Below are 25,385 nucleotides of genomic sequence, written 5' to 3'. Positions count from 1 at the left end.
AACCAAACTGTTAGAGTCACCATCGGGATGTGTTCTGGGGTCCATACATAGCTTGCCAAGACAGAAGCCCCAGCGTCATGCAAATTTGATCAAAAATACTGTTCTGATTGCTCAGGACCTGAGAATTATAAACAAGATGTTAAGTCCCTAGGATGATGGAAGACTGGCTTCATCCACAGGGTGGGAAGGCATAGAGCGCCCACAGCACTGTTGATAATTACCTGAGACAGATGGGGCAAGAGGAGGGTGGCAGCCTTTGAGAGGCTGGGCTCCAGCCCCCTGAGCCCTCCACTACCCCCAAGCCAGAGTCCTCAGGCGCAGTGGATCAGGGCCACTGACAGATCCAGATAACCCCTCTAGTTTCAGTATAGAGTTTTAACCTCTTCAGACCTCAGTTCCCACATCTGTAAAACAGCCATAAAATCAACCTCCCAAGGTCATAGGGAGATGACAGATGAAAATGAGTCTTGCAAATGGTAGCATATTTCACAATTATTGACTATGTATTTGCATTGTAATGAAAAATAACCTCTTCTGTAGCCAATTTAGTGGAGTTTACTAGCAAATGGTAAAGGCATTCCTCATGGGCTTTACATGGAGATGGACCATGGCTGGCACACAATATTTTTTGCTTGAGAGCTCATTTTCTTTTAACCGATTGCTGTTTCTCTTGACCCCACACTCTATCCTCCAGCCAACTCAGGCCCGGGCTCTCAGGATCAGCATTTCTAGCCCCATGCCATGCATACACACATGTGGGTGCTGAGCCCTGGTGATGCATGTGCAGAGCCTGAAGCCATAGACACGGACACTGCTGGCAGGGGTCAGATTTGGCAATCCTGGGCTGTTTGGCCATCTGAACATGACATAGCATGTGAACAAAGGCCGTGTCAATTCCAGTTGTGAAGGTGTCATCAAAACAGCTGTGACCAAAGATGGTCTTTCCCCGATGTTAGATTTCAGGCACCACCACATGTTCAGACTCTGTCCAGGAGTTACAAAAGGATTACATAACAGGGGGTTTCCCCCTCCACGGCCCCGAGACCCACCCTTCTGTTTTGCTCTTCCTGAAAAGACAGATTAACATCTGGCCCAGATTAAGGGATTTTCCCCTCTTCTCAAACTAAACTCGCTGCCACCAGCTGCTGCATATATGAGGACCGCGTGTTCTTTGGGTGGGAGATTCATGGATAATTTAAAATTCAAACCAAGCGCTGTGCACTCTGTTCAAAATAGAACAGAAGGAGGAACTGGAAGCTTGGGGGAGCCCCTGGGTAGCATTTACAATGATTTAAACAAAATGCGGTGTGGTTCTCATGCGGAGAGAGTATTGTCAGGAAGCAGAAGATCGGGGTTTGGGCCCTGGTTCAGTTAAGTGCCAACTTGATTGCTAAACTCTGTGCCTGGATTTCTTCTTCTCTTTTTTTTTCACTGAAGTATAGTTGCTATACAATATTGTGTTAGACCCATAGTACACTCTGGTGTACACCATAGTGATTGGACACTTATATACATTGTGAAACGATCACCACAATAAGTCTGATAACCATCTGTCATCATGCAAACTTATTACTATATTACTGAGTATATTCCCTATGCTGTCTATTACCTTCCCATGACATTTATTTTTAACTTGAAGTTGATACCTCTTGATTCCTTTCACCTATTTCACCCATCCTGCCACTCCTGTCCTGGGTTTCTTCTTATGAAACGGAGACCGTTTCTGTAAGTGTCAGGAGTCGTGTTTTCTTTCCAGACCCCTCCTGGAATGCTTGTTCATGACTTAAGTGGAGCCCCCTAGGTTACTGATTCCCACCATCTTACACCAAGAACAGATTCATCCACCCATTGCCATGCAACGATCCCACTTGATGGAGAGGAAACTGAGGCACAGAGAGATTGTCACATGCTCAAGGTCACACACCAGGTCTGGCCCCAAAGCACAGCAAACTCTACTGCCAACTTGCTTGATGTTTCCAAAGAGGTGACGAAATAGTTTGCCACCCCACCCTGCCCCTGTTCCCTCTCCACTTCCTCTGGCCCCCACATCCTGTGCCTCACACACCCAACTGAGCAGCCCATTGGGCTTCAAATCATTATCTGTGTGAGTGTCCACCGTCTGCAGTTCTCAGCCCCACATGAGGAAGAACCGGAGTGTGGGATGGGCTAAAGGCAACTGCATTTCACTTCTTCCCCACCGTGTGGAAAATCTGAAAGACAGGCCACATACACCTCATCTCTTCATGACCTCAGCTTTGAGTATGTTAAGAAGAATGAATTTTTTGCAAAGATTGTGGTAAAATACACAATTTTCTATTTTTTTTTTTAAAAAAAAGGTTTGGAAATTGGAGTAGGCCCTGGAAAGGACAGAGGAAAGGATGGTAGAAAAACTTCGAGAGTATCCATTCCACCCTATACAAATGAATTTTTTTCATGTGGAACATTAGACAATTCTTTTTCTTTAAATAAAAAAATGCTTCATGGCTATGAATGGGTAAGATTGGAAGTACGGCCACTGGAAAAGAGAGGCAAAAGGAGAATTTTCCCCACCGGCCTCCTCCCCCCACCCGGCCCTGGCCCCAGTTCCACCCCTTTTGTTCTGGGTGAACCTCTCTGTTTTCCAGAACAGCTCTCCAAGTCAGGCCCACAGATAACCACTGCATCTGACGCTCTTTCAGGGGGATCCTCAAGGTCAAAATTATTTTTATAATAATACTAACACGTTTACCTTTTTTACTGTGTTGATGTTTTACTGACGGTGCAAAAGCGAAGGTGGGTAAAATGGGGCCTTAGCGCCAACCTGTGCTAGTGGTCACTGCATTCTTCACCACTGTGTACTTGCAGGAAAAAAATACCAGTTTCATTTAAAAGTGTCCTTCGTGCTGCAGTAAAAATTAATCGTATTAAGTGAATACGTTTTTTTAATTTCTGGGTAATACGATGGAAAGTACCCATACAGAACTTCTGCACACTGGGGTAGACTGATTGTCCTGGAAAGCACGGCTGTGTTTGTTTGCGTTGCCAGCTAAACTAACCGCTTTATTCATGAACATCATTTTTACTTGAAAGAACAACCAGCAAATTATGTTTATTCAGACTTGGGGATTTGGCAGGTATTTCCTCAAAAGCAAATGAAACGTGTCTGTCATTTCAAAGAAAACAACTTAAGAGTAGTTGTTGCCAGTGATAAAATTTGAGCTTTCAAGTGACAATCTGAATTTTTGAAAATTTCTATCTGCCACTGTGGCCCTGATGCCTTACCAGTCAGTACTTTTCTGATGAAATGGGTGGTGATCACTAAAGTGATCATTCGATATTGCACGTTGAAATGTGTCACCACTTTGAAGCAATATTTTCCGAGTGACTAATACATGAGGTTACACAGTCACCATGGGTACAAGATCCATTCAAAGTGCAGGATAGACCAATGGAACTTATTATAACCATACAAAAGTTTATTGATAGGGTTTCATATTCCAACTGCAATTAACCTTTAAGAAACTACCATTTGTCAGTTTTGGTGTAGTATAAAACAATATCCACAATTATCTGAACAGCTATAAAGTAGTCTTCCCTGTTCCAAGCATGTATCTATGAGGCCAGGTAGTCTTCATAGACTCAATCAAAATACATCACAATGGACTAAGCGCAGAAGCAGGTATAAGAACCTAGCTCTCGTCTGTTAAAGCAGAAATCAAAGAGATTTGAAAACACGTAAAGCAATGCCATTCTCACTTTTTTTGAACAGTTTATTTTTCATAAAAATGTTTGTTAAAATGTAATAGGTTATTGTAAAAACGAATCATATTTTAAAATTTATTTTCTGATCTGGTAAACATTGATGACCAGTGGTGTGCTGGGGAATGTTTACCAACCAGCTCCTTGAGAAGGATGGGGGTAGGGGGAAGCATTCGTTTGTATTATTTGCTGATTTCCGTGGTGTACAAACCCTCATCACGACCAAGTTCAAACTCCCAACAGGTCACTGTTGCAGAGTTGGGAATAGACACGCACCATCGGCTTGGTAGCCCTCGGTGAGCTGGCTCCAGCACACCACGGATATAATCCTTGTAAGGTTTTTTGCATTCTCACTCATTTTGAAGAGTAGAAAGGAGTCCTGAGAATGAGTTTGAGAACACGTGGCCCAGGACCACCACCCTCATCTCTGGTTAAGTCATCTCAGCAACGGCAGGAGTCCAGGAGGGTCATGGCCTCAATTAGAAAAGTCCTTGAACCCCAAATCCTAATGTTCTTAATGTAAATATCCAAACATCTCTTCTCAGTTATCTCTGCCAAACCCCTGGCCGAGAGGCCACCTGACTCTTTCTATTCTAATCCCTTCTTTCTTAAAAGAATTTTTCGCCTGAAGGAACCCTTTCTGGGGGTTCCTTCAGGAAGCGTTCACAGGTGGTTCCAGTTTGGTCATGATTTCCTAAGTGTCTTTCGTGTAAAATCAGTTAAATGGAGATGTGACTCTCAGTGACTGAAAGCTACTGAGCGGACAATAGATCTGAGCTCAACATCCTCACCCACCTCCTCCACGATGGGTGGGAGGAAGAATGAGAACTCTTAGAAGGAGGAGTTTATATAAACAAAATACTTTATTATTTGAGAAAGAAGAGGCCCAATTACAAAATTTTTATACTTAAGCCCTGTTCATTACCACGCCAGAGGTTTATAATGGACTTCAGATTCCATAACTATTAGGTTGAACCACACAAAACTGCCAACTTCGTAGATAAAAAAGTCAAATATTGGCAATTTCGTGTGGCTCGAGCCCATATAAAACGAGCCAATGGTTCATGACTTCTTTCAGCAACAAGATGTTCCCAGTCGCATGTCTGTTGATGTTATAAACAGATGTCCGAGAGATAAACAGGGCCTGCTTGAGAAAAACATCCTGTGCTGAGATACTGGAAATTGTCTCGTGTGGGTATTGAGACAAATTGTCTCAGTTCGGCTTTGCTCTCCCAGCTGGTCCTACCCCCAATCCCATGAACTCACTCCACGAACAATTCTTCTGTACAGATGGCAGCCACTGGTCCGAGTGTCCTCTCACACTGCTAGTGAAGCGTGTCCGACTTTGACACCAACTTGACTTGATGGCGTATAAAGGCCAGGAATACACTGGGGCCGGCGTGCTCCTTCGAAACCACTACAAAAGTCTCGATCACAATCAAAACCTTTTCTTCAGAAGAGCTATTCCAATGCATTCTTTCTCATCTTGTTTACTCTCTATGCCTCTGGGCATTCTGCATCCAATAAAAAAACCAAAAAAACAAAAACTCTTTTGCTGTGGACGCTGAGGAGAGAGGAACAGCGTGGGCTCCAGACGGCCGAGGACTTCACAGGTGAACACGGAGGGGACGAAGCATGCTTCACTCGCGTCCAAGGCATTTAAGAAAGACTGCGCCTCCCCCCGAGCCTTCAGCGCTGCACCATATATTTCACTTTACACGCAGCTGACATAAAAATAAAGCTTTCTTACAAATTACATTTTTTTCCAGTGAATTACTTTTGCAGTAAAAATAGCTGCTACATAAATCCCTCCTGGTCTCTGAAAAGGAGTCGCATATTTCCAAAAATAGTATTCTTATTTTCATCATACAGAATGATGTGGGGTGTGGAGGTGGGGCACAGGGAGGAAATGGCGGGTGCGGGAGGTAGGTTGTTGGGGAAACAGGGTCGAACTAAAAAATAAAATAAGTTTTTTGTATAAACTGATTTAAATGCATGCATAGAAATGGAAAACATATGCCATTTGTCAAGAAAAATACCGCTTTATAGCTTTTACATTACAATTAAAGGAGAAAGCACAGGGGCCAATGTGCCCCCAGATAATAACATTAAGTTTCTTATAAAAATTCCCAAATGTACAAAGTCTTTGCCAGATAATAACCCAGGCAAAACAAAACAAAACAACAGAAACAGGGATTAACCCTCTCCGACATATTCCTGTAGGCATATTAAATGTAAATAATACACATTTTACAACTTCTCCTAGTCTGCCCTGGGCAGATTCAATGTTTGCAAAATGCCTTATGTGCTCTTGGAAAATGAAATAACCATTGGATGTCTGCATTCTTATTTCACATATAGTTATATAATTATTTTAAATTACAATATACAATTTCTGTTAAATAGGACTGTTAGAGGATTTTGATAACAATTATAAGATTACAATCATATATACAGATGACTTTCTGAAATGGCATGATTGTTTCCTGGCCCCCTCCTACCCTTCTGAAACAAAGAGACCCCTTCTGCACCTTCGGTTCCATGTTGCAAAAGGCAAAAGAAAATAAAACAGGTGCGTGTCCGCGACATGCTCAAACCCCAGAGAAGACCTAACAGCCTGAACAATCCTGTCTCAAGAGCCTGCCGGAGCCAGGACGGCTGCCCCGCGCTTCCTTCTCGGCCATTTTAATGTAATAGCATCATACACAGCGTTTTGCCATCAGCGGGCTCCAGAAGTGAGCAGCCACGCTGCTCTGGGTGAAGAGCCGCAGTTTCGGATGAAATAAGGCCACTGCTTCTTGGGGACTTTCCTGGATGTGTTCAATCCCGCCTCTCAGGGTCCTGGGAGCACAGTGGGTCAGGATGGCCCCACTCACACACAGCCTCACGTGGCCTCAGTCCTCCGTGTCCGGCTGGACGCCCAGGATGGCGTGCAGTTCCTCGGGGGTGAACCCCAGCAAGTTCTGGAGGTCGCACACGAAGCGGTACACGTATCGCTTCCCCGACGTCTTGTGGATGATGTTCTTGTCGTAGTAATAGCGTAAACCCCGGCTCAGCTTCTCGTAGTTCATCTTGGGCTTATTTTTCCTCTTTCCCCACCGGCGGGCCACCTGGGGTGGACACAAATGGAAAAAGAGTTTGATTCAATTTGGGAATGAAGAAAAAGTGAACGACATCCCCCCGATTACGAGTCTGATGCCTGATCATCCAGAGAACCTGACAAACCACAGGATCGCAGAGGTACCAGCCGCTGTCATCCAGACGCCAGGGCCCTGTCTCCCTCGGATGCTTCTCTGAGGACCGAGGGAGGCACCGGTGGGAGGGCGAGGTGCCACACCCACAGCTCTGTCCGTGACAGGGCTCTCGAGGCCTCACTCAGCACAAACTCCTGGGGGCCAAGGGTTCGGAACTGGGGGGTCCTGAGACACGGGAAACCATGTCTCCCCCAACCCCCTGGGTGCTTATTCGGACCCCTGCAGTCAAAAGCTGCCAACTGGGATTCTGAGCCACGTGACATCACACATTCCTCAATGTGTCTGCTTCCCAAGGGAACCGGGCAGGTGACAGCTTGCACTCTACGGGCACCAGAGATCAAGGGCCTCCCTGATGCTGTCCTGGAGGGCAGCTACTGGACCTACCCTTGGCCTTTCCCTCCAGCCGGGGCTGGTGCAGCTCTGCCAAGCTCAGCCCAGGAGCATGGAAGCCCAGCCTGAGGGCCGGCGTGGGGCTACCGAGGGTTCAATCCCCAGCGGTCAATTTCCTAAGGCATTTTCAGAGGCTCAGGAGAGAGCCTCAGTTTACCTCCTGTGCCTTTTCATTCCATGACAGAGCAAGACGCTGAAGCCTGCCCAAGGCCCACGTGCACCCCCAGGGGGTACCAAATGATTCTCAGCCAAGCAAGGATGCCACCTCAAGTTTCCTGAAGTCAGGAACACCTCGTGTAGACGTGTTCTCATTGGCACTCGCGAGGCCTTTCTTGTGGAGGGAATTTGGGAACCCCAAGGGATGGACTCGGCGTCTAGAGCCCAGGGGCTGATTTCCCGGCCCTGGTCGTACCTCGTCGGGGTCAGCCAGCTTGAATTCCCATCCGTCCCCAGTCCAGCTGATGAACGACTGGCAGGACTTGTCGGAGAGCAATTCCAGGAGAAACTGCCACAGCTGGATAGGTCCACTGCCTGGGGAGAGGGGCGGGTTATACGTTTTTATAGATTTAAAAGACGGCAAGACTTTAGTTACCCTGAGGAAGCAAATGGATTGAGAGATGAGAGAGTCAACTCTGGACCGGATGCCGGCGAGAAGGTGCACCCCAGGTGCTGGGGACGGCGGGAAATGCTTTCATGCGATAAGGTTAGCCACCAAACACCGAGTCTCTCTCCACACCTCCGGCTCCCGGAAAAGAGGTCACTCGGCCCTTGACTGCTGGGTTTGGTCTTTCTGGAAAAAAATTCAGGGCCACCAACTCTTGGCATTAAAATTCCTCACCCTCTTTAGCTGCTCCTTCTGTAATAACTTTCAAGGTTTATTTCTAGAAACACCCCGTGGGATGGGGTGAAGGGGCATTTCACCACAGAACGAGGCGTATCATTCATGGAATCCCACAGGGTAACTTTCCTGCCAAATGGAGGTGGGTCAATTGCTTAATCCAAGCCCTGGTTTACTCAACAGCCACTTGGGCACCTGAGGTCACACCCACGGCCTTCCGGGGCCTCTGCTGGGGGAGGTATATGCTTTGCAAAGTGCTTTTCATATACCGTCTTCTCGATTAATATTTACAATCGCCACCTTGCGAAGTGTAGTGCTGTTTTAAAGATGAGGAATAGGATGTGGCTCAGAGGCCAGGTGCCTTGCCCCGGATCACAAGCCCATCAGAGCTGTTCCCCAAGACGCACAGCTCCCATCAACACAGGTCAGGAGTTCTGGAACCAGACAGAACCGAGCTACCTGTGTGACCACGGAGAGCTGTTTTCCTCGGAGCCAATTTCCCCATCTGTAAAATGGGTTCACTCCACCTCCCGTGCCAGGCTGTCCTAGAGACTAGCGGCCGGCACCATACGCCAGACGAACCACACAGAGCCGGCAATCAACAAATGCTAACCAACATGGAAAGGAAAACCGCCAGCACCGTGGCTGTTCGTTTTCTTATGGGGCCCTGACTCCAGATATGAAAACAATGGCTTTCACATGCTCTGTGTACTTCAGTCCGTTTCCACGGCTGTTTGCCTCACAGGACAGAAATAAATGGATGCCGATGTACTCTTATTTTAACGTATCGGATTTTTTTTAAGTAGGTATTTTTTTAACCCCCAGTGGCTCCATATGGTCAAAATATGAAAAAAGCACACATTTCAGGAAATACGAAGCGATCGAAAGAATCCTGGTATTTTTGCTAAAGTACTGGAAGTATCAGGTTCTAAAAACAGCTTTAATATCTGTCCTCTGCTTAGAAGAGCTCTCACCCACACCGTAAAAACAAGATGGGTTTTAGAAGCGAGAAAAGGAACACAGTCCCTGTGTTAGGCGAGGCCGCCTCTGCTGCCCCTCCCGAGCCAGGTGACATTCTTTAAAATTCCTGGAGCAGGTGAGTCAGAGGCGAGGCCTCCACAGGCTGGTCCCCTGCTCCTCCTCATCTCCGGATGGCCAAGCACGTCCCAGGTTGGCGAAGGGGCCGTGGGATTTTTCACCCACGCCTCTGCGCTCTGGGTACATGAGAATTCCCACAAGGCTGGCCTTTTTAGAATTCGGGGGTACGGCCTGCCTGGATTCAGGATTACGCCCCACACATAAAATGTGGGGTGTTAAGTACAATGTGCTCCAACTAGAACCACCCTTGATCGCCATGGCGAGGCAGGGTGCAGGGGAGGTGGCGGGAGAGCCGGGGCCCCACACTCACCGGTGAAGCCGGCCAGCACGGCCGCAGGAATAACTGGTTTGCCTTGCTCCACCGGCTCGCTCCTCTCTTGGATGTAATCCTTGAAAGACATGGTCGGCTTACTGAGGCAGAGGGACTGGCTGCAGTCGTCTTCGAAGCTCTCGAAGGAAGGCACTCGCTGCACATCCAACAGCGACGACTGGCTGTTCCAGGACTGCAGCAACGAGTCGGAGCTCTCGAAGCTGTCCGCGCCGTTCTCGGGGGGGTCGCGGTCTCCGGGCTTCCCTGGCAAACGCAACCAGGCACAGAGTTTGACTCCCCAGGACAATGAAACGTCTGGTGCCACAGCTAATAAATAAGTGCAGGTTGTCTTGGGCTCAGTGGTCAAGAGATTGCCAAGCACCCACATTCAACAGATACCCCACTGGTGCAGAATCACTCTAACTTTTCATAATGCTCTTAAACTGAGGTGCTTATTCCTTACGGTAAATACACTATGCAACCACATCTTCCATCAACAGTGGAAGGGATAAATCAACGGTAGTTTCATAGAAGGGAGTACTACACAGCAGGGAAAAAGAACAAATGGCTGCCACACCCAACACCATGGATGGATCTCAGACACAATGATGAGCCAAAGACAAATGCAAAAGAAAACACAGGGTATGATGCCATTTACATCAAGTTCAAGAACAGGAAAAACTAATCTATGATGATCAAAGTCAGGACAATGGTTTCCTCTTGAGGTGGGGACACCACTACTGGCAAGTGGTATGAGGGAGCCTTCCGAGGTGCTGGAAATTTCTCTATCTCCATCTGGGTGGCAGTGACACAGGTGTATATATGTAAAGATTGAACTGGTTGTACAACCTGAGATTTGCACACTGTATATATACCTCTCCACACACACACACACAAACTATCACATTCCTACGTTGTCTCCCCAAATATCCCATTGCATGGAGGAATGTAGTGCGAGAGCAGGGACTGTGTCTTGTTCACTAAGTACCCACTGTGCCCAGATCAGAGCCTGACACACATTAGGAGAACGCTCGCTGAGCGAACTAATCGTCTGTGATGGTGACCTAAGTCACTTCTAAATCACTTAGAACACGGAGGAGTCCTGTGACCTCCTCCGATGGCTGAACACAGGCCGTACTGACTAAGCAGCTCATGTCACTGTCTGGCTGTGGCTCTGGGAATCAGACCACTGGCCTTGTTGAGAGGGGCACCAGGAAGCTCTGATCTTACCAGAACCGCTGGCGAGCAGGTTCAGGCTGCTGCCCGGGAAGTCCTGAGGGACGGAGCAGTAGTTGACGCTGATGGTGTCGAGCCGGGACTTGGGGAACATCGGAAAGTCCTGCTCAGAGCCGAGCGCACCGGGCGCTGACGACGAGGGACACATGCCGTCCAGGAGACCGCCTTTGGGGTAACTCTGCGTCTGCACACCATACGGCGCCTGCTCCACGCCAAAACCTGGAACAGAACAATCGGACGGCAGGGCTATCAGCAACGGGCACGCGAGAGAGACCCTCTGCACCTCAAACCAGACGGCATGGGAGGAGCTCTGCACGCTGCAGCCCTCTGCAAACCCGCGGGGGCACGTGAGCTTCAGTGAGCAAGCTCTCCACTAGGTCCTCTTCTTCTCAACCATTCGTCTTCCCAGCCAACGAATGAGCCTTGGGCCAAAATTCCTGCTGCTCTGGACCCAGGACGCCATACCTCAGGGTTAGTATTTCTATGGCTCTAGTTTATCAAGTTCTCCCTTGTGAGCCTCAGGATGACAGGGGCCATGGGCTCTTTCAGCTTCCGGGGAAACTACACCTCAGACAGACTAAGGGATTTGTCACCCAGCGTGTGACTTATAAGGAGCATCTCCTGTCACCCCTCCCCATGCTGGCTCGGGGGACCACCTGCAACCTACGCTCACCAGTGTCAGTGACCAGAGGAAGGACCCGAATTCCATGACACCTTTCTCGATTCCAAAGTTCAGAGCAAATTAGGTATTGCTTTCTGCACACTTCCCGTGCCTGCCACCCCTTATCTGTTTTACCAGAACTGACCTCAGCCACCAGCTCGCTTCTTTCTGCCCCTCGCTCTACGAATTGCCTAGACCAGCGCTAGCCAACGCAGATAACGTGAGCCACTGACACATGTTCAACTTTCTAGTAGCCACATTGTAAAAAGAAACGGGTAAGATTAATTTTAATATTTTACTTGACCTGATGTACCAATTGTCATTTCAACATGTAATCAACATCTTAAAAATCATTAAGGAGCTATTTTATATTCTTTGTTTCATAGTAGGACTTTCAGATCTGGTGTGCACTATATTCTTATCACACCTCTCAATGTGGACCAGCCACATTTCAAGTGCTAATAGCTCAAGAGCCACATGTGGCCACCACAGGGGACAGGGCAGGTGTAGACTGTGCCTTCGGACTGTCCATAAATCTAGCAGAAAGACTTAAAACCAAGCTCTTAAGGGCAGAATCACTCGGACTGACCTAAGGAGTTGTTATTAATCCAAGGAGGAACTGAGTTGAGGTGCGAATTTTCTTCATACTGATCTTCTGTCTTTTCTTGGTTTTCTGAAAAACAGACAGAGGGACCTAAGACTGCAAATCGAGGTTAAATCTACACAAAAAAAGAAGTTACTCTCTGAATTACGGTTACGTGGTTATTTTAGAATAACTAAATGCATTCGGTGCTTCACATTTAATCCTACAGTGTTCCAGGTCATTCTGTCTTTCTAAACTAGAGATAGAAGCACATTTTTCTAATAACTAGAATAAGTTTTCCAAAAAGGCTGCTGTTGTTGGCAAAGTTAAATTTTCTATTGCATGATTTGAAAGATCCAGATGATTTATTTAATTTATCCATGTAGCCAAGAAATGGTTAAATATTTATGAGTAACAACTGCACCGGGGCTGGGAATACAGCAGATTAGGAAAACAGACACAATTCCTGCCCCCAGGAGGCTTATGGCCCATTGGTCGAACCCTGAAAGCTTCTCCAGGGTGCAGCATGCGCTACGCAGAGACGGCTACCAAGGCGTGGGAGTCTGTACCGGGGGACACGCGTGCCCAGGAATTTTGAAGGGGCAAAGGTTAGCGTTCTCTGCGAATGCCCGCTTCCTACAAACACACACAACCACTCATACACCCCCAAACCCAGACCCACTCAGACTGACACCCCGAGTCATGGCAAGACAGGCCCAACTTGCCAACAAACAGATTCACCAGAAATGTGTCAGATTAGACTTGTCCAGACTTGTTTATAGGAGTCTTTAAAAATAAATTTCCCTGGCCCTCAGAAGCCATAAGTAAAAAGAGCTGGTGGATAAATCCTAAGGGCTTTTTAAGATTCTGAGTCTGTAACAGGGTTGAAACTCAGTGTTTAAAATCAATTAAATGAGGAATATTTCTCTGAACTCTACAAAGGGGCTAATTTTCTTTTATTTTTAACTTAAAGGATCCTTCACTATATATTTTTTTCTTTTTTAACTCGATGTATTTTTAACACTGATCTCAATACTTTTTTAACGTCTAAAATCAGGACTTTCTATATGATGAGAGTTCTTCTGCTCAATGGCTACTTTCTGGACAAAACGTCCGTGTGTAAATATATACATTGATTACGTCTGCATTTGTTTAAAAACCTAAAATCAGGAACATTCCTCTTTGTTGGATTCCATTTGGATTTGGGAAAATTTACTGAACAGTTCACAGAGTTTATCTGAAGGCTCCCTTTCCCCGAGGCTGACTTATTTCTTTCGGTTCTGGAAGGTGAGCCATAAAGCATAGGAATTCTTGGCCTCCGTATCTGAGCCAACACATACTGCTCTGACGAATGCTGTCTGGGGACAGTGAACGAGACCGTGACTAAGTCTACTGCCCTGTGGCTACGCTTGATGCCACACACACACACACACACACACACGTACTTCAGTGGACTCAAAAGCTGTAGTCACTGCCACATATCTGACTCACTCCAGGGGCATTTTCAGACCACCCTGCCTCATGTAAAACGCCGACCCCACAGTCGTAGGGCACTGATGCTCACTCCCGCCTCCCCCATCACTGCTCCTAGCCAGGCTCACCCCGACCATCAGCTGGTACCTTTGATCATCTGCTCCAGATGCTCCCAGAGAATGTCGCCCACAAAATCAGGTGCCAGCTCTAGAAAGCGCTCCTTGCCCAGGTTGCACAGCACCTGGCCATTCATGCCGAACCTCTGCAGATTGACGTTGACCAGACTGAATTCGTTGGTAGCCCAGAGAAGCCACTGGCACACCTGTTGCTCAGTCCACAGCCAGGGGTCTACCGGGGAGGGAAGAAAGGACAGAACACAAAAGGAGAAAAAAATGGAAGTGAGACCAGAGCCACTCCTGATTCAACTACAGAGTCCAGGTGTGCACCGAAGACCAACGAAATGAGCGAGACACCCAGGAAGAGTCTAAGACACCGACAACAGAGCTGGATTAAGTGTTCAGTTGACTGGGCTGAACCAAAAACTGGCTCAGCTCTACCACATCCCTGCCACTCTTTGCAAGACGCCCTAGACAAAAGCTTAAAAACTAAGTCATCTGGAGCAACTGCAGTCAAATTCGTTTTTCTAGTAAAACGCAGACTCGGAAAAGCAGCTCTAAAAGGCAGCACTTACTTTTGGGGATGCCAAGGCGACGCTGCTCCTTTTTGAAGCCACTGAAGGTAGCTTTCAAGGCTTGACTCATTACAGCCTTGCTGCACGGGGTTAAGAGAGGCAATTCACAGTTGGTCGAGTCTAGAAAGAAAGCCCACGGGGATGTCAGGAAGTCAGGTTGGCTAGATCAGATAGAGAACTCAGGGGAGAAATCTTAGTTTCCAGGAGAGAACAATTTTGATCTCAAACCTTGACACATAATTCCTTAAAAGAGTATACGTATGAACCAAAAAATTTTTTTGAATGCTATGGAGAAAATATTATCCATCTCAGAACTACACTTATAAAAAAACACCTAAGGTAAAACTCAAGTTTTATTTTATTTTACAAAAGTTCCTAAAGCAGTTACGCGTAGGTAAAACTTCCATTGAAGTCGATTTTCAAATGTTTAGACAATGAAAGAAATTGCACGGTTTTTGGTCAAAAGGCTTAAGGGACTGCAAATGCATAATTTGGGAGTTACTTCCATTAAACTAAGCAGCTGATATGAGCAGAACGCACTTAGCACCTGTAACGTCTGCACACCTTCAATTTTTACTGAAAAACAATCTTCTCTGGATTCCCTCAGCAATTTCAAGAATGATAAATGACCGCCCCATGATGGCATGCTTACGCAAGCATATGTGTTTTAATTAATTTTCTGGGCTGTATTTTCTAGCACCTACTTCATGTGACAAAGCAACCTCTGGAATGTTGCCAACTAATATGAGAGTAATGGCACAGGCATTATCTGACGTGCTATTCCCTTAAAAAGAACAAACAATGACATTAAGAACTGCAGGAGTAAATACAGGTGGCTAAAGATTAAGCAAGAATAACGTGTTGCTCCAAAACTCCAGCAGGAGAATGAGCTAACTAACAATGTGAACCCAGAATGAAAAGTTAGGGTGCATCGTCATGGCCACTGGTCCGCTTGGCAGAGTGGCCCTGGGTGAGGAAGCCTGGGTTTGCTGCCCAGCTGAAAACCCCCGAATGGAGATCTCAGGAGTGGCCGGCCTTTGCTCTCACTGGGGCACATCTGGCGGGGGGAGCACCAGAACCATCACGCTCATAATCAAGGACAACTGTCTTCTCTCAGGCACAGAGCCTCCATCCGACTTTTCCTACCTAAAGATTCAAGATACCAACGTTCATGGCTTCTGATCCGTCCTCTCTTTCTATGAACTGAACTCCCTGGGGGAATCGTGCCCCACTTGTCAAGTCTGAGTAACAAATTACCATGAGAAATGGAATCCAAGCCTGTTGGCACTTCTTGCAGCGTTTGCTCTTCGCTTAGGGAGGGGAAAACAGCAAACAGGGACCCATCGAAGGTGTCGAAGGCTGGCTGGCGCTGCAAGAACAGATGGAAAAGAAAACCGAGAGGTAATCCTGAAACTTATTTAGTTACCTATTTTATTTTATTTTTTTAAAAGATTTTATTTTTCCTTTTTCTCCCAAAGCCCCCTGGTACATAGTTGTGTGTTTTCAGTTGTGGGTCCTTCTAGTTGTGGCATGTGGGATGCCACCTCAGCATGGCTTGATGAGCGGTGCCACGTCCAGGCCCAGGATTCGAACTGGCAAAACCCTGGGCCGCTGAAGCGCAGCGCAAGATCTTAACCAGTCCGCCATGGGGCCGGCCCCCGATAATTACCTATTTTAAAAGTGGTCCACGGGTCATCTTATTAATACGCCCTGGCTAAACTGGCAGTTATAAAGCCACATGTGGGATCGACCAGTCAGTCCTCCGAACAGACTTAAGATGGTCAAAGGGGCCAAAAGGTCTATTTTATTATTTTACTCCAGATTCTATTTTCCTCTGGGTCATTTCATCAACCTCACACAGTGAGAATGGCTGGGAAGTCATTTTTAATGGCTTAATCAATTTAAAGTAATAAATTAAATAAACAGACCTAAAAATAATAGAATCTTAGAAGAACAGAGCTGGGAGGGACCTCCGAGACCCCCTGGTCCCCACACCTGGCCTTGTGCTACATCGGAGAGAAATCCAGTCAGGCCACATGTAAAAGAAAAATGACCCTTGGCAAGACAGTTTTAGCTCACAGCAGTTAAAACGAAAGGCAAGTGGCTGAACAAAAATTGAAAACCAAACAATGAAATAAATTACTTTATCTGCAGGAGGCTTTATTTTTAAATGTTTAGTATAAAACACTTTAATTGAAAGTAGATTTTTTCCTCCCTCAATTCCCGTGGTTCAGAAAGTAGTAATAAATATGAGAAACTTCTTTAAGGTTTAATTTTATAAAAGTAAAGCGTATTAAAAAGAACCTCCCCCCATCATCTATTAAGAGGCAAGATTTCCAAAGGAAGTAGGTTTAAAATTAAACTACCTACGGCTGAGAGGGAAAAAAGAGGACAGAGACACAGAAACACAAACCTCGCACTGTGCCGATCTCTGATAATCTCATCTAACATTTATGAATGAAAGAGCCTTTAAAGTAAGCCTTCTTTATAAGTAACAGATAAAGTCTTGATTCATCATTGCCTAACTTGTTGAGGGAAAAACGTGAAGAAAGGTTATATTTTTCCAACATAAGCTGGAAATCCCATGGTATGTGTAATACAATGATCCTTCTGTTGAGTCATCAATAAAAAAAATGTGTAACACATTTACAAATAAAATTGGTTTGTGTGCCTTCTTTTTAGAAATGTAGAACAATGAGTGACGCATTACATAAGAGGCCAGGCAGAAGTTGGAGCTCAGCCCAAAACACTCCAGACAATGATGTCCCAATGTCGTCGGCGCCCAGACCCCCAAAACCCAAGGCGATGATGTCCCAAGACAATGAGTCCCAAGACCTACGAGGGGAAACCCAAGCAAGTGCGAAATACTCATCCAGATTTATAAACTACTTTACAGCAGGGTTAATTCGGGTGAAATCTTCAGTCAATTTTTAGATTCCCACCAGCACAGCCCAGGTGACTAAGGAATGTCTTTCCTTTCCTGACTGTTCTAAATTCTTTTTTTAAAACCAGGAAGCCAAAAGACAATACAAATTCGTGCTGCGTATTTCAACACACCGATTTCAGCCACGACCGTTTCTTGTCTAAATCCAGAAATCGCACGGGCATCATCAAACTTTCAAATTATACAATTTTTCTTTCTAGGAGTTGGTTTCAAACTTAATCTCACAATTTCTCATACAGCGTCTGCCACACTAGAAACTGACCAAATTGAACAAGCAAACTCAGCAGCCTGAAGTCTGATGAACTCCCTAAGACTCAAGAAAGGCCCCTGCCGATTTTTGCCTCTTTGGGCTGTATCAGACAAATAATCCCCTAATGATAGACGAGCGACAATGTACCATGCCAGAGAGACATTACGATACAAAACAGTAGGCTCAGAGGAGGCTGAGCTAAAATCACTGCTTCTGACATGTTTACTACACAATGCTACAAAACAACGAGTTCTCGCTCTCACATTTGGAGAAGGCAAATGGGAAATTATCAGCTTGTGCTGCTGAAGAATGTTCCCCAAAGGAATTAAGATAGAAGCGACACGAATTTTGTTTATTATGCAGCAGAGAAGGCTCTTTCATCTTTAATGTGGCTTTTGGTTTACACAAACAGGCTGTCTCCAACCCAGTGGGCATTGCCCCTTGTGATGGAAGGAGCAGCAGCCGCGGGCCCTGCTGTTGCTCCTGGGCTCTTTTCCTTCAGTTCTTAATCAGCCTTCCCCTCATGGACGGAAACTCCTGGGTGGGTAGAAAGGCAGCCTCTCCAGCTCTGATCTATTGAGAATCATAAGATTTTTCCCTGGGAGGAGTCTCAGAAGTAAACTACAAAGTCCTCACCATCTACAAATTCCATGGTTTCAAGTCTTGGAGGACAAGTAGAACAAGCATCAGGATACCCATTTTACAGACTAGAAAACTGAGGCCCAGAGAGCTGAAGGAAACAATCCAGTCACACAGCCAGTAAAATAAAAAGCTAAGGCTAGAACGAGTCTACGTATAGTTTCTCTCACAGACATTGAGTTTTCCAATCCTTTGTTTAAAATTTTTAATTAAGACTTATTCACGTACCTTGAGCGTCCCTCTGTAACTGTTAGACACGGGGGCCACCTGGTCCATGTTCTTGATTCCAAAATCATTCATCTTCAAAAAAAAAAAGCAAAAGGAAAAGAAATAAAGGAAGAGTCAGAGAGGCCATAAATCCAGTGCATTTTGAGGACGTCTTCATTGGCTGCATCCACACTGCAGTCTGGCTGGGTCTGTCAAGTTCCACAGCAGGAATCCTTATTGAAAAGGCCCCTCTCACACAGGGTATGCTATTTAAGTAGTTAAAGAATAATGCTGATTCCCCCACGGAATTCCATTTAGATATGAGGCACACAGATACAGTTCCTTTCCAGCTGGCTGCTCAGAGCCTCCCAAGGGAGCCTGGCCGGGTGGGCTGAGCAAGGGGGCCAGTGTCTTTCCGTGACAGGAGTGGGAGGAGCCGCTTTTCACTGCCATTTCCACGGTCAGCTTGGAGGCGGGTCTGGGGGTGGGTACCAGGCAGGCTGTGGACCACCTCCTGTCTGCCCCAGGAGCAGTCAGCACAACCTGGGAACCTAAATGGGGCTGCAGAGGTGACCCGCCCCACCCCTGGCAGCTCCCGGGGACCCAGACCCAGGAGAGCACGTTGGCAGGAGGCACGGAGGCCCCCTCGCCTCTCCAAGCTGTGAGGAAGCAACACGCCCAGGAAGGAGATACAAGAGGGAAGCAGTGCTTCAGATCAAACCCTCTCGCTTCGTCCCAGATCCTCTTGTGCTGAGTACACATGTTCAAAATACATCTGCTTTGTGTGTTGCTCAGCTGTGCATTTCTCCAAGAGGAAGTAATCCCCATCATGGATGTGCCGTGCTTGCTTTGATAGTCTGCGCTTATATACCGGACCTGTGCTGACCAACGTGGTGGCCACCAGCCAGGAGTGGCTACTGAGCGCCTGGCACGGCTGGGGCACTGAGATGTGCTGTGTATATAAAATACGCACATGACTTCATAGAAAAAAGCAAAATACCTCAGTAATAATTTATATTTACTGCACGTTTATATAATATTTTTGAATGAATTAGGTGAACTGAAATTAATTTCACCTATCTTACTATATTTACCGTGGCTATTGGAAAATTTATAGTTAGGCATGTGGCTTACCATTGGATGGTGCTGTAACAGACTGAAAACCTGCCTGGGGCACTAAAATGTAATTGTCTGGCCGGGTAACTTCTATATTAATAGTGGAAAAGGGGGACTCCCCACCCTCCTGGCTTCCTGGCCTCGGAACTGAAGGCTATAAGGGAGCTTTATGCGGGTGCCACCAACTGCCCAGTCCCGTGGTCTCCACTGGATGCTCCCACCTGTTACAAGCCAGAACTTTGAGTAATTAAAATATTGTGCAATTGGCAGAACTTCCTGGAGGCGGCAAACAGCATATTTTCCCATAACCAGTCCGAGTTCGTGCTATCTTGTTTTTTCTCTATGATCAACATTATGGCTAACCCGGACCTCCCAACAACTCAACACACATCACACACACACACACACACACACTCACACACACACACCTTGGCTAGAAAGGTGGCGTGGGAGGAGAGTTTCTGCCACAGGGGAGGTGAGAGGCATTGGAGACGGCTGTTAAAACCCTCCGAGTGGGTAATTATCACGTGGCCAGTGGAGCAGGAGAGCAGAGGCAATAAATAACAGCCCTATGGGGGAACAGAGGGGGAGCAGGGGCAGGAAAGGGCTTGCCCTGGATCCTAAGGGGCCACATCTGCTCAGAATCTCCACTTGGTGATCACATCATCCACATGCACTCAAGAATCAATATTCACTACCACTGATGGCTGCATTCACAGAAGCCCACTTGCTAAGAGCCAAGCCCCAAAGCTGGGGGATCACGCATCCCCACTTCCCTGAATCCCTCACAGGTAGATACTGTACCATCTGACCGTGAGGCAACGGAGGCCCAGAGATCTCCAGAAACTTGCCTAGGATCACACAGCTATTGCAGGGGTTCCTCGGGGCAGAGAGAGACCAAATCCCAGTTGAGTATGGCCCTAATCCTGAGCTCCTCCACGTGCCAGGACAACCTGAGTGGTGAGGAAGGGGCCCTTCTCCCACCACAGCACTACAGAGCAGAGACAGCATATAAATATCATTAGACTAGGCCCCGGCTCGCTCCTCTTTACAATGTGAAATGCCCCTTAGAGTTTCCTGTCATTTATCTGCATGAAGTCAGTCCTGCGACCTGTTGATTAAAGACCAAAATGAAAAAACATCTTCACTGTTGCCAGTTACCCATCCAGGGCGCAACAGGACAGCTCTTTTTCTCCGTCCCCTTTGCAGCCGGTTGCTGACTTTATTCTACGCTTTCTGGCTTCCCAGGGATGGTCAGAGAATGAATGTGGAAGGAGACAGAAAAGCTTCGCCTGGTTTTGCTGGACAAACACCAGGAGTAAAGGCCGGCGACCCCTCCCACACAAAGAGCTGTAATTACTAGCCACAGAATAGAATTCTCTTATTGTCCAGCTTTGAATTTGTTTTGTAAAAAACACGCAGAATCAAAGTGCTCTACCCATGGTTTCAGGCAGACACACAACTCATCAAATTTTAGCTCACTTATTCTATTCAACAGCACTTGTCAAGGTGGGAGACAGGCCAAGTTCCTCACATAAACCACTTTCAAATCTGGATCCTTTTGGTGTTGCTTTTGAACCAAAAAAAGGAGAAAATGCCAGAAATATAAGGGCTGAGAAGGGTTAAATTTTAAAACAAGAAGAACTTGCCAGACAACTGTACCCTTATTAGAACAAGTGATCGTTTATGTGAGATTAGGTTTATATTTAGGTGAACTTGAAAAACAAAAACAAACCTGAAATGCACTTTGGAAGCTTGGTCTGCTTTTCCCTTTGAAAGTTATCAATTTAAAGAGAGGAATGACTAATCCCAGAAATGAGTGTTCCCATACTTCCCCGCAGGACGCACGGGGCTAACATTTACTCTACTGGGATATTACTCAGAATTTTAATAAACCTTAACTTGGAGATTTATCTCCCTGATTGGCGGTGGTGTGGGCAGGTAGATAGCACACAGGCGCTTCCATTGTCCGGAACCAACATCATCTCTTACTGGCGAATTAAAATAAATTACCCCCATCTCCAAAGGAGACTGCTCACTTCTCTACTTTCTAAATAAAATAGCCCGTCAACTACTATTTTAGGCTACCCTGAAATTGAATACAGGCAAATAGAAAAAAGTCTCCTGTGCTTAAAAAAATAAAACCCACACACGCTCACTGTTAGCCCTTCATTCAAAATGCTTTAACAATGGGAAAAATGAAGGCAGCCCTGCGCACCCACGTCTCCCTTTCCGACAGGCTCCCCATGCTCGCCTCGCAGGACCGAGGGGCCCCCGATCCAGAAGTCCCGGGGCCCCGCGGGGGCTCGCCGAGCGGCGGCCCCACCTGCTAGCGCCTCCCTCCGCCCGCCGCCCCGGCCGGGGCCGAGCAGGTGACCGGAGGCCCCGCGCTCGACGCGCGTCTGGGGAGCCGCCGCCTCTCAGGTGTCCTAGCCGCCGGGCGCCCCGCATCCCCCCGGGCCCGGCGCACTCCAGTAAGTCACCCGCGAACCGGGGCGCGCGGGGCGCCCTCGGACCCCTGTCCTGCGTCCCCCAGCCCCCGCGCGAAATCAGGCCCGCAGGGCGACCACCGGCAGGAGCCCCCACCAGGCCCGCGGTTCCTTTTAAAAACAAAAGCAAGTGGAACAAGCCGGCGCGCCCCGCCCGCCCCGGCCGGCTTGGCGACCCCGGGCCGCGGCCCAAGTTCGCGGGGCCCGGGCCGGCTCCGCGCGTCACGCCGGGCCCAGCGCGCCCTATCCCGGGCCACCCGAACGCGGGCGCCGAGCGGAACGGAGTCCGGACGCGCGACTCCCCATTGCGAGGAGCAGCCGCCACCCCACCTTGACCCCGGCTGCACCCCGATCCCGGACCTCGGTGCTACCCACCTCCCCCGCCCGGTTTCTGGGTCCCCGGGAGAAGCCGGCGGGCACCCCGGCCGGCTCGCCCGCCCCGGACCCCGTTCTTACCGCGCCGCGTCGGGCAGGGCCGGCGGCTGCTCCGGGGCCAGGCTCCTCCGGTCGCGCCGGGCGAGGGCGAGGAGCCGGGGGCGAGCGCGAGCCCGGGGGTGCGGGCGCTCCGGGAGGCCGAGAAGCGGGCCGGGGGCGGCGGGCGGGCGGGCGGGTGGCTCCGGGCGCTCGGGGCTGGGGCTACGCTGCGCTCCGCTCCGCCGCAGGAGGAAGTAACCGGCCGGTCCCCTTCGCGGCGGGCTCTTCTGAGCTGGGGGAGGAGGGAGGAGGGAGGAGGGCGGCGAGACGACAGAGGGGAGGGAGGAGGGGCGGAGGGGGAGGGGAAAAAGAGAGGGGAGGGGAGGAGAGAAGAGGGGAGGCAGAGCGCAGAGGAGGAGGGGAGGGGAGCGCAGGGAGGGAAGGGGGGTGGAGGAGGGGAGGGGAGGAGAGCAGGGGGCGGAGCCGGCTCCTTCCGGCCGGGACCTAGCTCCGCACCCGCTGTCACACGCCTCTGTCCCTGGCCTGCTGTTCCAGGAGCGCGGTGCGCTGGGCCCTCGGAGGCCGGGAGCCCCATGCGAGAGCGAGGGCCCCGGGAGGGCAGGCGGAGTCGCTCCTGCGAGCATTCGGTTTCCGCCCCTTGTCCTGAGGCTTTAACACCAGACGTACCTCTCGGATTCGGCGGGAACCGAGTGGTGGTGCAGGTGGGCCCGAGTGGCCGCAGGGCTTGGGTAATAAGGGGCTCTTTCTGACCCCATTCTTGGGCTGCCTCATGGGTTTAGGATTCCTGATCATTCTGTCATGAAAGGCTCTAAATAAGATGATAAATGTACGAACTGGGCCCTTTGCTGGGTCACTAAGTCAGCTCTGCTCCAGGAAGCCCCGTTCCTACAGCCTCCGGGTGCGTGGCGCCCCCTAGAGTTGAGCGGTGCCTGAATAGTAACCAGCCTTGACTGAGCCACTCTGGGCTGATCTTGATGATAATTTTCCCTTTAAATATGAGGGAACTGAGCCTCGGGGTAAATAACTTGCTGGGTCATAAAACATGTAAATGGGAAATTGAGAGTTGAAACTCGATTTTATCTGGCTCCCAACCACGGTCTAAACCATCACCCACAGTGCGGGTTTCCGTTTTTAGCAGAAAACACTGGAGTGCATAGTTAGAAATGTGTGCATTTCATAGTCAGATTCAGGTTAGAGTCTCAGTATTTGGGAGGAAAATTTAGATTCCTGAAGGTGGCCATAAAATAAAATAGCTCCGCTTAGGCAAGGCCATGGGGCTGAAAGTTGGTGTCGCTCAGGGACTGCGGAGCTGCGAAGGGAGAGGAACCGCCTCACTTCCTTGTTACCAAGCCTCCCGGTTTCCATGACAACCCGAAATGCGGAATTATCCGGATAATTGAGATAATGTTGCACGTTACTGTTTCTAGGTGCCAGAGGGTCTCCAGGTATCACCACTGTATGGGTCAGAGGCTGGGTCTACATGGCTAGAGCAATCAGGTGCCCTTGCAGGGAGGGGCTCAATATTTCTTGGAGGCCGAATTGATTCTGATTGCTTCTCAGTGTCTCTTCAGGCCCGATCAGAAATCACAGATAGGTCAAGAAGGAGCTTCGCAAATGGAATACAGATCCATAGTAAGTTACCATGGAGACATGAAGAGTCTCTTTTTTTAAGCCGTATTGGAAAATACTGACTCATCTGGCCTGTAGTTTCAGCTAATAGAGGGTCTTTTTTCTCAGGCTACTCACACAGCCCTGGATCGTGTCTGAGAAGCTTGGTGCCCACAGCCATTCGGTCAAGTTCAGTTGGCCAAAGTGGGACTCCCTTGTCCATAGCACCTGCTCCAGCACCCATGGGTGTGCAGTGTGGGATGCTCAGGGGCTCCCTGAGTCATTGGGGTCCACTGGGATGGCATCTTTCCTCCTTGAGGGGCTGGTGGAGGCTGGGAGTTGAGAGGGGCGCGTTGCTCATGCTGAGCCATTTCCAACGTGTCTGAGCAGAAGGAGGTCAAAAGAAGGGAGCACAGGGGTTTGGAGACGGTCCATTCCTCGCAATCAGTTTTTCTTCTGCTGTAACTCCTTAGACCTTGGGCCAGTTCTCTCCGTACAAGAAAAGCTGACTATGGAGCCTAGGTCATAAGGCTATGATGAGCATCAACACAGAAAAAAATGTAGAGGATTTATCAGAGTGTTGAGCATGTGGTAGAAAGGCTCAGAATGATAGAACGGTCAAGGTTTTTTTTCAAGTTTCCCTCTGGGAGCATTTTATGAAAAACCCTTTGAAAAAAATACATACATAAAAAAAAAAGAGTCATCTCTATCCTCTCAGATGGAAATGTGTGAAAGCCTATTGAAAATGATCTGGCCCAAAGGGCAAATGGCAGAGCTGAAAGATGGCCAGGGGGAGGAAGCTGGGGTCACACACCAGCCTGGACTCATCTCCTGCCCAGGCCCCTGTCGCTCCCTGCTTCCACTGCGGAAGAGACCAGGGCGCATCCGTAGCCCCCTGATGGCCTGCTGTGTTTGGGTGGTCCCATGCTCATAGTAAAGTGGCTTATCCCAGTTCTGGGGCGATGTCAGGGCTCCTAACATTTTTAGTCTTCCTGTTATTACTCAGTTTCCTAGTTGCTCAGCAGAACTAAAACCTGGCCTGGCTGCAGCCTGTGATTATTCGTTGACTATTATGGCTGGATTCACAGGGACACGGAGCTTCACAGTAAATTAAACCTAATAAAAGTACCGCCCTGTGCTTCGAGATCAAAAGTCGAAGGTATTAGAAGGAAATTAAAAGTCAGAAGGCATGCAGGGGGGAAGTGATCAGATGCACTGTGTCAAGCTGAGTTTAAGAACAGTCTCTTTGTCTTTAAGAAAGGGAGAAGCTCACAGAGGAGGAAAGAGGGCATTGCACTAGAATGTGTGCATTAAATATACTCAATGTCTAGAGAGTAAAATGCCGATAAAGAGTTTTTTAGAACTCAGACGTAATTATTAAGAATGATTAGCTTATCAAGTCATTCCTGTAAAAGAAAACACAAC

General features: G+C 48.1%; 1 protein-coding gene across 1 annotated transcript; it reads right to left on the bottom strand.

Moving 5' to 3' along the window:
• Positions 1-4,582: 4,582 nt before the first annotated feature.
• LOC124231330 (protein C-ets-2) lies at positions 4,583-22,535 on the bottom strand. Its single transcript, XM_046648066.1, has 10 exons — positions 22,374-22,535; positions 18,334-18,405; positions 15,530-15,641; positions 14,273-14,392; positions 13,729-13,929; positions 12,115-12,198; positions 10,859-11,083; positions 9,629-9,892; positions 7,795-7,913; positions 4,583-6,848 (listed from the first exon to the last, which is right to left on the bottom strand). Exons 2-10 carry the CDS (start codon positions 18,403-18,405, stop codon positions 6,633-6,635), a joined length of 1,413 nt encoding a protein of 470 aa, XP_046504022.1. The 5' UTR covers positions 22,374-22,535; the 3' UTR covers positions 4,583-6,632.
• Between the last annotated feature and the right edge of the window lie 2,850 nt (positions 22,536-25,385).

Source organism: Equus quagga, chromosome 21 (genome assembly GCF_021613505.1).
Source record: "Equus quagga isolate Etosha38 chromosome 21, UCLA_HA_Equagga_1.0, whole genome shotgun sequence".
Taxonomy (NCBI): Eukaryota; Metazoa; Chordata; class Mammalia; order Perissodactyla; family Equidae; genus Equus; species Equus quagga.
This window is presented reverse-complemented; position numbering and strand designations above follow the sequence as displayed.